Here is a 13561-nt window from a genome sequence, read left to right on the forward strand (position 1 = left end):
TAACATTATTTGTTTTCATGTTTGCCAATAAAATAAAGAAAATTAAATATTACATTTTGTTGTCACAAGAAACACACACATCAGTGATTTAGAAAAAAGCTCCTGTGTAAAATAACCACCCATTTACTCAGGTTGTCTTGTTTGTACATTACTATTTTGTTGATAATTTTCATTTGGTTGGTGTCCATATTCCTGCATATTTTGTGACAGATAATATTTTTTTGTGATTGATGAACATATGTGGTTTGATACACTTGGTATGGGCCACTTCTTGATATTGTTTGTGACATTTTTTGTTGTGGCTGTATTGGTTGTTGTTTGTTTTTGTGTTAGAGAAAGTTTTTTCAATGATATTGACTATTTCTCCCCCCGATGGAAATGTCCCCTCCTCCTCAAAATAGGCTAATAACCCACAAATAGCTGTCATGCATGATGATTTTTTTTTTGCATTTTCTAAATTTTTAATTCTGTACCCCACACTCATGGCAAAAGTATTGAACTGGTCATCCTCAGTGGCCGATTTTAATATTTCTATTGTTTGGTTTGTTAATTGATCATGGATTTGTTGGTTTTCTTTAGTAGTAACATAAATCAAAGTATAATCATAATGTTAGGCTAATGAAATATGAAAAGTGTGATTATTTTTTTATCGAAAGTAGTTTAGATATTTATAAAAAATGTATATACAAAAAGTACCGATAATTGGTTTAAACATTATATAGGGAACCGCTATGGGTCCATTCTCACACACATTAAATTAAAACAATTGTCGGATTTATGTTTTTTAACATGCAATATGTGTGACCATGATATTGTGATGGTTTATTCGTATATGCCCACTTTAAATAATTTTAAAAATTTATTTATTTTTATAATAAAAAAAAAACATCACATAATTCCAGTTTCAAAAATAATTAGAAAAAAAAGGATCATCTACTAAAAATAAATAAATTACATTAACAAAATTAATGTTAAGAAAAAAATATATATACAGTCAGGGCCAGAAATATTTGGACAGTGACACAAGTTTTGTTATTTTAGCTGTTTACAAAAACATGTTCAGAAATATAATTATATATATAATATGGGCTGAAAGTGCACACTCCCAGCTGCAATATGAGAGTTTTCACATCCAAATCGGAGAAAGGGTTTAGGAATCATAGCTCTGTAATGAATAGCCTCCTCTTTTTCAAGGGACCAAAAGTAATTGGACAAGGGACTCCAAGGGCTGCAATTAACTCTGAAGGCGTCTCCCTCGTTAACCTGTAATCAATGAAGTAGTTAAAAGGTCTGGGGTTGATTACAGGTGTGTGGTTTTGCATTTGGAAGCTGTTGCTGTGACCAGACAACATGCGGTCTAAGGAACTCTCAATTGAGGTGAAGCAGAACATCCTGAGGCTGAAAAAAAAGAAAAAATCCATCAGAGAGATAGCAGACATGCTTGGAGTAGCAAAATCAACAGTCGCGTACATTCTGAGAAAAAAGGAATTGACTGGTGAGCTTAGGAACTCAAAAAGGCCTGGGCGTCCACGGATGACAACAGTGGTGGATGATCGCCGCATACTTTCTTTGGTGAAGAAGAACCCGTTCACAACATCAACTGAAGTCCAGAACACTCTCAGTGAAGTAGGTGTATCTGTCTCTAAGTAAACAGTAAAGAGAAGACTCCATGAAAGTAAATACAAAGGGTTCACTTCTAGATGCAAACCATTCATCAATTCCAAAAATAGACAGGCCAGAGTTAAATTTGCTGAAAAACACCTCATGAAGCCAGCTCAGTTCTGGAAAAGTATTCTATGGACAGATGAGACCAAGATCAACCTGTACCAGAATGATGGGAAGAAAAAAGTTTGGAGACGAAAGGGAACGGCACATGATCCAAGGCACACCACATCCTCTGTAAAACATGGTGGAGGCAACGTGATGGCATGGGCATGCATGGCTTTCAATGGCACTGGGTCACTTGTGTTTATTGATCACATAACAGCAGACAAGAGTAGCCGGATGAATACTGAAGTGTACCGGGATATACTTTCAGCCCAGATTCAGCCAAATGCCGCAAAGTTGATCGGATGGCGTTTCATAGTATAGATGGACAATGACCCCAAGCATACAGCCAAAGCTACCCAGGAGTTCATGAGTGCAAAAAAGTGGAACATTCTGCAATGGCCAAGTCAATCACCAGATCTTAACCCAATTGAGCATGCATTTCACTTGCTCAAATCCAGACTTAAGACGGAAAGACCCACAAACAAGCAAGACCTGAAGGCTGCGGCTGTAAAGGCCTGGCAAAGCATTAAGAAGGAGGAAACCCAGCGTTTGGTGATGTCCATGGGTTCCAGACTTAAGGCAGTGATTGCCTCCAAAGGATTCGCAACAAAATATTGAAAATAAAAATATTTTGTTTGGGTTTGGTTTATTTGTCCAATTACTTTTGACCTCCTAAAATGTGGAGTGTTTATAAAGAAATGTGTACAATTCCTACAATTTCTATCAGATATTTTTGTTCAAACCTTCAAATTAAACGTTACAATCTGCACTTGAATTCTGTTGTAGAGGTTTCATTTCAAATCCAATGTGGTGGCATGCAGAGCCCAACTCGCCAAAATTGTGTCACTGTCCAAATATTTCTGGACCTAACTGTATATTTACCAGGCTGATCAATTTAGGAACATCTATCTTGAGACGTTTGTACCATGCCATTTTTGAGCTGAAGGTGTGAGCAAAAATCACAAGCACTGTTTTGGAAATGGCAACAACTTCTAGGCACATGTCTCTATTTATTTACAAAAGGATGTGATGTAATTAGCCACGTTATTGAGGTCACTTCCATGCAAAAACAAATGCGTTTGTTTTGTCAAAAATGCATGCAGATCGCTTGTAAAAAGCAAGTGAAACGCATCTTTTCAAGATCAGTCTGTGTTTTGACATTTCACATTGACTTCAATGTTAGCAAAACACTGCCAAAATGGCAAAAACATTTGACATGTTGATTCTTCAAACGCTAAGATTTTGACAAATTTTACGCATATAAAACGCTGCGTTTTTAACTGCCTTGTGTGCACAAGAAATCCCAAAATACCGTAGACTTTGCTGCAAAATCAAAACGCATGCTATTTTGCATTAAAATGCTGTAGTTCAAAACGCTGCGGAAACGCTAAACAAAAAACGCAACGTGCGCACATAGCCTTATAGAGCCTGTATTCACACTTCACTCACACAGTCAAAATTGCCAGAGTTTAACCACAGAGCACAACATTTTAAAAAATGACCCTACCAAGCCTCTTTCGCTTTTGACCTTCATAGCCAAAATTACCTGAGATCCACCAGAGAGCACTCAATTTTTAAAAAGGCCCCTAAACAGCTTTTTTTCCCTGTTGACCTTCAAAGCTAACATTGCTCGAAATCCACCATACAGCACACAATTTTAACAGAAATCGGCAATGGAAACCCATCCAACATGCTCAAAATGCCAAAGTGACAGGTGCCTGACTTGTTGAGGTTCACATTGCTTTGCTCATTTTCAAGAAGGTGACGTTGATGAAAGATGACCAAGTTTTTCATGTGCCAATGTAGTGGCCCGGTCCAGATTGTGTCTGTTTCTTTAAGTACATTTACTTTTATGTAATATTATGCTATATGTTATAAGTAAAGCATTTTTCATTTCTTGTGTTCTAGCACCATCTACTGGTGAAAACTGTAAGAATCTGAAGTGTGCATTGGGTGTTATCCTATTGGCCAGTTCTTGGTCACATGGCTCAATAGGTGGAGCTATTCTCCAGCCTCTGTCTGGAAAGAACTGGAATGAGCTGGTTTTGGCTGAGTCTCCTCTGAGGGAAGACATTATGTGGAGTTTCTCTTCACCACAAGACTCCTGCTAGGCCCGAGGCCTAGAATTTCACCATTTACTGACTTTTACAGCCAATATGCTGAAGGCTTCCTATCCTGAATCCTCACTGGCCAGATGCATTTCTTCAGACAGTAGGGCATACTGAGTATATACCAGACCCTACTGCACGCAGATTGGGGGAGTTTGAGGGTCTCCCACCCCACTGCAATATTAGTTGCTTGCATGCCATTGTCCACGCACCAGCCGTCCGGTCCCCGTAGCGCGCTGGGCAACTTTCTACATTTGCTAATGTGGCGCCCTGGACAAGCCAGGTCGTCACAGGTACTGCAACAACACACCCCACACCCCGGCTAGGCACACCGAAGTCAGACAAAAATCCTTGTTGCCTCCCTCCAGGGGCTGATGTCCACACCAGGGGGTGGAGCCAGGCGGTTGGCCCCACCCACCGAGGAGTTCACAGTCCTGGAGGCGGGAAAAGGAAAACAGTTGAGAGTTCAGTTGTGGAGTTGAGAGAGTGAAGTGGTAAAGGAGCAGACTGACCGTGTCCGGGTGCATGGCCCGGGCACATACAGCAAGGTTGGTAGACGGTGGTGACCGTCTGCAGGAGGGGCTGATTGACGTGAACCATAAGGGAAGGGCGGTGGCCCGCCGGTACCGGATCGGGGAACGAAGAGAAGCCAGCACCATTCAGCAGGGCCTACGGACCCCGACCAGGCTTGGAGTCGCCGTAAAACCGGTCAAATCCGTCAGCAAAGAGAACCTCCGGGGTTTCCCAGCAGTCAAGACCCGTTTGAAGGCAACCGCTCAAACTGTGAAGGGAAATACAGTCACCGCCAAGGCTACAGTTCCCAGGGCCAGAGCCTGCAGGCAAAAGGGGCTCCCTCAGCATCCATCCAAGCTGGGGAGCGGGATACCGGTGGGAATCCATCAGAACCGAGTACATAACACAGGTGCAGGGAAAGGCAGTCACTGCCAACCTACCGGGAGGAAAAACACCGCAGCCGTCTGTGGGACCCGTCCATCCAGCCGTTTGTTTAACCGGAGACTTTGCATTCATCATTGGCTGAGTGAGTACCACTGTTCCGTGCGGCACCGCGCTGCCCCCGTGACCCTGCACCTCCCCAGGTCCCGTAACCCACCTGTCATCTCACCCTCAACGGGCCCCGGGACATCCAAACCCCCCTACCCACGGAAGGGAGAAACAACATCCAAGCTGCTCCCTGTCATCGCTCCCAGGATCCCCATCCAGAGCAGCGGTGGTGTCACAACCTCACCACAACCGTGGGTGGCGTCACGGACAATACACTCTAAATCCCCAAAACCATTCCCCTTTTCACTCACGGGCGAGGAGCGCCGCTCGAGTCTCTGGATCTGGCCCACCGCTCGAGCCACCGAGCAGCAAGCAAAGCAGTAGCAGTGCCGGACCCAAGCGTGGTGAGCGCAGCGTCCTCCTCCCCGCCCGCGACACTTACAAGTACTGCACGTGTCTGAACTAGCAGTGAAATCAACCCCAGGACTCCAGGTCTGTACAATCTTATTATCATATCTACCCTCTAAGCTCAAGAGACTCTAAACCTGCTAAAAGCATACCAGTATTACATCTGAAACAAATCGTGCTCTTAAAATCTCCAAAACCCTAATTGCACTTCAGAATTCAACACCAAGCTGTATTTGCTGTGGCCTACCCACAAAAGACTGAAACATACAGTATATTCCGTGTTGTTTTCCTTTGTTCCCGCTGTATTAAAGCAACAGTTATCCCCAAGACTGTGTCTGTGGATTGTCCATCAGCTGTGGATACTGTGTGGGGGTGGATAGCAGGGAACATCAGGGCCTTGTAGACCACCCAGGGATTACGGCCCCTGCAACCTCGTGCCAGAACAGCAACTGTGACATATAGAACATTTGAGGTCCTCTGTCCCTGGGCCCTTACACCAACTCTGATCTTTCAGCAGGACACCAATTGTGACTCCTTCACCAATTATGGCTCCTTCAGTTAAAAAGCTTGAAGCTGGATTTGTGGTCAATCTGGCAGTCCGCCACGTGACTTGGAAGAGTTTCCCCATAGAGCCACAATTTTAATTTCAATGGCCCTACAGTGCCTCTTTTACGACTTCACCTGCATAGCCAAAACTGACAGAGTTCCCTGACAAAGAAAACATTTAAAGAATGCACCTTACAGAGCCTGTTTTGACCCACAGAGCAACCAGAAACCCTTTTAACGAAGATCAAATAAACCCAAAAATAAAGTCTTGAACTAGGAAGCAGAGCTCCAAATGAATGAGGTGGACATGGCGGTGTAGCTGGAAAGAGGCAGAGGAGGAGATAGCCAATGTTTTTTTTGTTTTGTTTTATTTTGGGGATAGACCACAAAAACTTTGAAATCGCAAATAGAATATAGCAATGTTTGGTTCCAGGTGGAATAGTTGTCTAGTCAGCAAAAGGTACGGACAAGTCCGGTGTAATCTACAAATGATTAATTTTAAGAAAAGTGAGCTTGTCCATGTTAATGACAACAGGCGGATGCACCTATCTGTGTTTAACCCCCCCCCCCCCCCGCCTTCCTAAACACATGTTCAAACAGTACACTTGCAGAAGGGTAGGCCAGCACCTCCAAGGCTTAGGCCATGTGTCCAATTTCGAGACCAAGACATAAGCATGGATACAGTGGACACATACTCTTCCACCATGTTGGATAAATGTTGCCTCCTGCAATTACGCACCATAGCAGGTTGTGTTCCTAGATGGTGTGGCATGCTGCAGGTGAATTGGTGCCACTTTTCAACAATGGTAACCCTCCTTTCTGAGGTGCAGATACAAAAGCTGCTTTGGCCACTTCCTACTCCTTTTCTTCTTCCTCTACCTTATTCTTCCATTGAGCCCTCAATGTCCTGTGGGAATGACATAAGTAGAGCATCTACCAGCATGCACTTATTTTCATACATTTTACTATCCTTCTTCAATGTCTAAAGTAGCGATGCTACGTTGTCTTTGAAGCATGGATGCAGCATGGTAGCCACCCAGTAATCTGCAGTTGTCATAATCATGGCAACTTGCTGGTCGTTGTACAGGTACAACAGATTGCATTGGCTTATGTGTGCAAGGCTCACCAGAGGCAACGACAAGCTGTTCTCTATCGCAGGTGTGTGGCCTGGATCCTCTGTATTGTCCCAGCAGATGGTTCCTCCTCTTACTCCTCCTCCACCTGCTGTCAAGCCAGTGACCCAAACTTTGAGCTCTGTTTTGATGACAGCCCTGATAAAGGTGTCAATGTTACCTGTTTCTCATGCTTCTCTCCCTCCTGTCCTACCACCTCATCCATCATGGCATGAAGTGTTTTTTGAAGCAAGCATAGAAGTGGGATAGTAACACTGATGATTTTTTGGGTGAATATTTGAAGCAGTGCAACATGGCACATACTGTAGAGGGAATTAGTGAGAGAAAGTATGATGTTGTGGAGGGGGAAGCAATATTTGGAAGCCTGGATTAGACAGAAACTTACCCCAAAATGTGGACAATGTTGTTGCAGAAGATGAGTTGTCTTCATTAGTGATGAGTGAGCACTACTGCTCGGTACTCAAAACGAGTAGGTTGGACTCTCAAACAGGCTCGACTCAAGTATCGAGTATAATAAAAGTCAATGGGTAACTCAAACATATTTCCAGGAAATCTTCCAGAAAAATGCTCAAGTTTCCCATTGACTTTTATAATATTCGGCAAATGAGTCAAGCCCATTCTAGGCTCAAATTGCTTGTTATAAGTACCGAGGACCCAAGCATGGTGGTGCTTACTCATCGATAATTATGACCCTTGTGTGTGATATTTCTTGTGTTCTAGAAATACCTGAGTCTTGAAAATGAAAGAAAAAGATTGTCCTGGACTTTACTACAGGATATCTTCTCCAGAGGAAGAGAAGCCGTGATTGGATTGTGGGTCAGTCTTTATGCCTTATGGAGGAGTCATGGTTCCCTCAGTCTCCACGCTGTACTGGAGGAGCTCCGTCATAGAGGTAATCTTGTGTGGAAAACGTCCTTTATAAAATAGGTGATTTTCTAAATTAAGTTATCCTTAATAAGTATCTCTTCTCTAGGTCATTTATTGACATAGAAGACCTCTGTGAGAATTAGAACACCTTTACTCTTAACTCCAGAATACACAGCTCAGCCTGTGTTCTCTATGGGAGCCTCTGTTAGAGTCATTTGGCATGGCATGTCTGCCTGCAAAACAAAAGGCATGAGTGAGGAGGCCATCATCCAAATTGTCGGCTGATCCTGCCAAAATCAGTATCTTTTATCTAAGGTTTATGAAAGATTTTAAATTCATCTTATTACCATTTACATACTGAAAGTTAAACAACCAACAAATCTTATGCATTTTCTGACCAAGACTATAGTTCCTCTTGGTTGAGTCTTCTATCATCATAGGTCAGCCATGTTCTCTTGTTGGTGCTTCTTTCCTCACACACTGACAAGCACTTCTGTCCATATAGTGACTTCTCATGGAGGAGCATGTGATCCGATCAGTCCATCAGCCTACTGTAAGGGAGTGGATGATTCACATATCAAATATGCACAGTGGAACTTGTGTGATCAAATATCCCCATCTACTAGCCAGAGATACAAAAATAGGAACTAACGGTACCATGCAGGAACCAAAGTAGGAAAATTAATTTGCAGGGGGAAGAGAGTCCAGATGCACATAGCCATGGGATAAGCTGTGACGCAGTTAAAAAAAAAAAAATATAAAAAAACCCTCGAGGCCATGGAAGATCATGAGTCATCAGCCAGAAATTTCTCAGGAGAGCAATGGGACAAGGTCCTTAGAGCAGGCCAGGAAGGCCCAACGACAGAAGGAATTGCTCAGGAGAGCAATGGAACAAGGTCTAAGGACTAAGGTCCAGGGGTAAGAAGGCCCAACAACAGAGCAGAGGACACGCTCAGGAGAGGAGCATGACAAAGTATTTAACCCAGGCTAGGAAGCTCCAAAGACGCAATGGAAGAATCGCTCAGGAGAGCAGCAGGACAAAGTCTTTAGCCTTGGCCAGGAAGACCCAATAACGGAACAGAGGACTCGCTCAAGAAAACAGTAGGATGAGATCTTTAGTCCAGGCCAGGAAAACCCAACCACAGAATGGTGGAGCTGATTGGCCGGGAGACATACGTAAATGGATAATTGATCAGATGAGCTGAAGGGTCAGGAGGCCTATTTAAGGAGACAGTTAAGGAGACAGTAGGAGGCTAAGATAAGGATATGCAAGGAAATTGAGGTGCGCTCTAAGAGACGCATGCAGCTGGAATAGCTTATGCATGTAGGAAATTACCAGCGGACTGTAGTACAGGACTTGTGGCATAATGGTGAAACAGAGCTGGCTCCCATTAGGTCCTGTTGTGGTTACCACTAACGATAGTCCGAGGTGTTGGGTAAAGGCCGTTTCAATAATAGTATGTACTTTGATGGCCAACGAACAGTGTATACTTTCTAAATATTGTTTGGTGAATCATATAGCTAAAATGTATGATGTAGATTGTATTGTATAGTAATTTAACGTTCTGCGAGTTGTGAATTGCAAGCTACCTCATATTGCATATAATGCTGTTATCTGTAAGACACTTCTCCAATAGTAAAAGACCTCACATGGGAAAGCTGCCTTACTATTTGGGGAGGTTGATGGACTGGTCTGCTCACTACTCCTCCACCAAATATCCCCATCTACTATCCCCATTAGAATGGACAGAAGTGCTGTTCAGTGTGTGAGGAAAGCTGTGCCAAGAAGAGAACATAGTCATGCTTGTCATTCATATGAAGTGAAGGCCAAGGGACCACCGCTGTGAAGAGTTCACAAGACGAGATTGCAGAAACAAGGGAGCAGATTTATTTAACAGGCAGGAAGTCTATGTGGATGCAAGTTAACGAGGGAGTAAAGTATACAGTTATGGAATTTTAACAGACACTGTAGATTTTACCTGGGCCGCACAAACACCGTATTGCCCCAGCTACTACAAATATAAATAAAACAGTCAACTTTGCAGGCAGAATATAGCCACAACTACACTGCACTAACAATCTTCCTGGCCTCTGTTCTTTTGGTCTTTCGGATACCATGCTCTGGCTTCAGAGGCCCACACTAAAGGCCCATTTACACACAACGATATCGCTAACGAGATATCGTCGGGGTCACGGTGTTGGTGACGCACATCCGGCCTCGTTAGTGATGTCGTTGTGTGTGACACCTTTTTGCGATCAGTAACGATCGCAAAAAGGTGTCAAATCATTTGTCGTGTACACGTCGTTCATTTTTAAAAAATCGTTCCTTGTTTGGAACGCAGGTTGTTTGTCGTTCCTGCGGCAGCACACATCGCTATGTGTGACACCGCAGGAACAAGGAACAACATCGTACCTGCAGCCGCCTGCAATAAGGAAGGAAGGAGGTGGGCGGGATGCTCCGGCCGCTCATCTCCGCCCCTCTGCTTTTATTGGGCGACCGCTTAGTGACGCTGAACGAACCGCCCCCTTAAAGGAGAGATTGTTCGGTGGCCACAGCGACGTCGGTGAACAAGTAATTTCGTGTGACGCTGCCGTAGCTATATTGTTCGCTACCGCAGCGATCACCCCGTGATGCGCCACCGGCGTGGGTGGGTGCTATCGCTCGCGACATCGCTAGTGATGTCGCAACATGTAAAGCCCGCTTTAGCCCTATTAAGTACCGGTACGAGTCTTACGGTATTGTTGAGGCCTAGTCCACTCTCGGGAGCACAATGCAGTGATGCTTGTTGGTGCACACGTCTCTTTGCAGGACTGGGGGAACACTTCCCCTTCTTCCACAGAGCCCAGGGTCTCTTGGTTCCTCCAGATGACGTCTCTTCTTCTGTTTGGTATCGCCGACCTCAGGAGCTTCACAGTCCAATACTCAGTGGTTACCAGGGCTTCTCTATGTCCGGCTCGCAGTGTCTCTCGCAGCCAGCACCATGCCTCTTCTTAAACCATCGTTCTGGGACACATCTCAGGCAGTGTCTCTGTACCGCCCTTGCAGCAGTCGGACTGCTCTGATCCGGGGGTTGCTGTGGCTCTCGAGGGTCTCCAGACCCGGGGGCTCGCAGCCACTCGAAAATAAAAAGGGGACTATTTACAGGGGATTAGTGTTCGTGACGCCACCTGTGATTCGTGGTAAGGGGAGTACTGCCACTGCTGATGGAAGTACTCGGGGGGAGATGGAGTGGGCAGCCAGATGACGTTCCCTCCAGGGGTAGGGGAAGGCCTTGGGACTCTGGATGGTGGAGGTACAGGAAAGCGTGGTGCAGACTATGCAGCAGGCAGGACACAGGGGGGGAAGCAGGGTACTCACTCAGGTCATGTAGATGTTGGTGCGACCATTAAGTAGACTCTGACACAGGAGTAGACCAACTCTAGGTGTCCGGTACGAACGCCAAACTTTACCGCTCGGGTTCGCTTATCATTAGTGAGGACTACTGTAAAAAGTAACTTAAAAATTTAATTTCTTATTAGGTAACACTCTGGTGGAGCAAATGTTGCTGGACAATGAAGGGCACCAACTTTTCCAAGAACAAAAACGTAAGTGTGTATTATAAAAATGTATTATTGTCAAAACTATTCTGTTTTCATGAAAGAAGTTATCACTTTTCGGCAATTTCCCAGGATGCAGTTTGTTATGACTTTAACCCCTTTTCTGAAATGTAGCTACTGCAGACACTTAGCTAGGTTTTGGTGGTCTAGCTCCATGGAAACGAGCTGTTCACTATATAAGCTAAAAGCTCTTGCATAAAGACAATGGAAGAAGATAGAAAAAGCAAGTAATTTGAAAACTTGCTTATTTTCATTCCATCAACTAACTAAAGCAATTTAACAACTTGAGAATATCCCTTTTACTTATACATTTATTAATTAGTCTGTAAGAAACATACCATTTTGTTTTGACTTTTTAACTTGAATCTCCCCTTTTTTTCAAATAGAAGTCCAGAACAGTCACAAGAAATATTTGCTTGAAAAACACAAGAAACTTGAAGAGTTCATAGCTCCAGGATGTAACCAGAGAGAGGAAAGCTTCCCATTGTCTACACGTTATGTGAACCTCATTATTGTCTCCACTGAAAACTTTAGAGAACGCTGTGAGAATGAGCTCATACAGACTGGGGTAAAACATGAAAAATATTTAAGAAAAAAACAAAATGAATTACAATGCATTTTCCCCAACAAGTTATTCCGCTGGTGTCACCGTTCCACACTTGTGCCCCATATGGTAATGGTGAGTGGAGTGCCCGGTGTAGGGAAGACCACACTGATGCAGAAGTTTGTCTATGACTGGACGAGGGGAGTTCTCTATCAAAGATTCTCCTTTGTCTTTTTCTTTAAATTCCGGGAACTGAACAGACTGGATAATATTAGTCTGGAGACCCTCATCCTTCATCAGTACCCACATCTGGAGCCACAGCTCGGAAACATCTTACAGGATCCAGAGAAACTTCTCTTTATATTTGATGGCTTAGATGAAAGTCTTCATACAGTGGATTTCACATCCTGTCACTTGTGCTCTCATCCTAAACAGCCCGAATCTTGTGGTCAGATTGTGGTCAGTTTGGTGAGAAAGTCTCTTCTGAATGGTTGTTCTGTTCTGATGACCAGTCGCCCAACCAGCCTGACAACAATTCATTGTGGTATTTTCCAGCGAATAATAGAAATCATTGGATTTTTTCCAGAAGAACGACAGATGTACTTTGAAAATTTCTTTTCTACCCCTGAACAGGCAGAAAAGGCTTTTACTTACGTGAAGCAGAATGAGACGTTGTACACTTTCTGTTACCTCCCGTCCTACTGCTGGATCATCTGCACTGTGTTATCCAGGAGCTTCCAGTCCACAAGTAGTGATCAGCCGGTGTCATTATTACCCAAAACTGTGACACAACTCTTTGCCATATTTATCGCCAACATCCTGTCCAATCACAGCCTGCACAAAAGTGACACTCATCATCTCCTGCGCTCCATCGGGTGGATGGCAGAGCATGGAGTAATGAATCACAGGATTATATTTGATGATCGAGATCTGGATTCCTTTCTTGTGGACAAAAAGTCAAAGCTTTTATCAAGTTTTTTGATAGAATCAGAGGAACCTGTGACCTATTCTTTCTTACATCTCACCGTGCAGGAATTTTTCTCCGCCTTGGTTCATTACGTGGATTATTCTCCTGAGAAGCTACAGAAATCACTAAGAGACGCTAATTCTGATGGACGCGGTGAAATGTTCCTCCGGTTCCTGTGTGGTCTATCAGATAATTCCACCAGGTCAATACTAACTGGATATCTGGGCTCACAAGCAGCTCAGGCCTCCAGAGACGTCATCACTTGGGTGAAGACCCTCTTTCAAGAAGAACAGAGGATAAAGAAAGAAACAAACCAGAAGCAATATCTTCTCTATGTTTTACTATCTGTTTGAAACCCGAAATAAGGCTCTAGTAAGGGAATCATTAAGATCGCACAGACACTTGGATCTTTCATTTGTTCGCATATCAGCTTTAAACTGCACAGTGTTGGCATTTATCCTGGAAACCTGCACAATCATGGAAAGACTGAATCTATGCCAATGTTCTTTAGGTACCGAAGGATTAGAAAGACTTGCACCAGGATTATATAAACTGCCGAATCTGAGGTAAAATACTAATTATATTTTGATCTTTCTGAAGTATTACGGTTTAGACAAAC

At 43.7% G+C, this 13561-nt stretch overlaps 1 protein-coding gene across 1 annotated transcript in view; it reads left to right on the forward strand.

The window, feature by feature from the left end:
• LOC142257602 (NACHT, LRR and PYD domains-containing protein 6-like) overlaps nt 1-13561 on the forward strand; it is a 105674-nt gene that overhangs the window by 13235 nt on the left and 78878 nt on the right. Inside the window, 4 exon segments of the mRNA XM_075329739.1 lie at nt 7688-7859; nt 11354-11419; nt 11818-13276; nt 13278-13508. Of these exon segments, the coding sequence (XP_075185854.1) occupies nt 7688-7859; nt 11354-11419; nt 11818-13276; nt 13278-13508 (1928 nt within the window).

The sequence above is a fragment of the Anomaloglossus baeobatrachus genome, chromosome 12, assembly GCF_048569485.1.
Source record: "Anomaloglossus baeobatrachus isolate aAnoBae1 chromosome 12, aAnoBae1.hap1, whole genome shotgun sequence".
NCBI lineage: Eukaryota > Metazoa > Chordata > Amphibia > Anura > Aromobatidae > Anomaloglossus > Anomaloglossus baeobatrachus.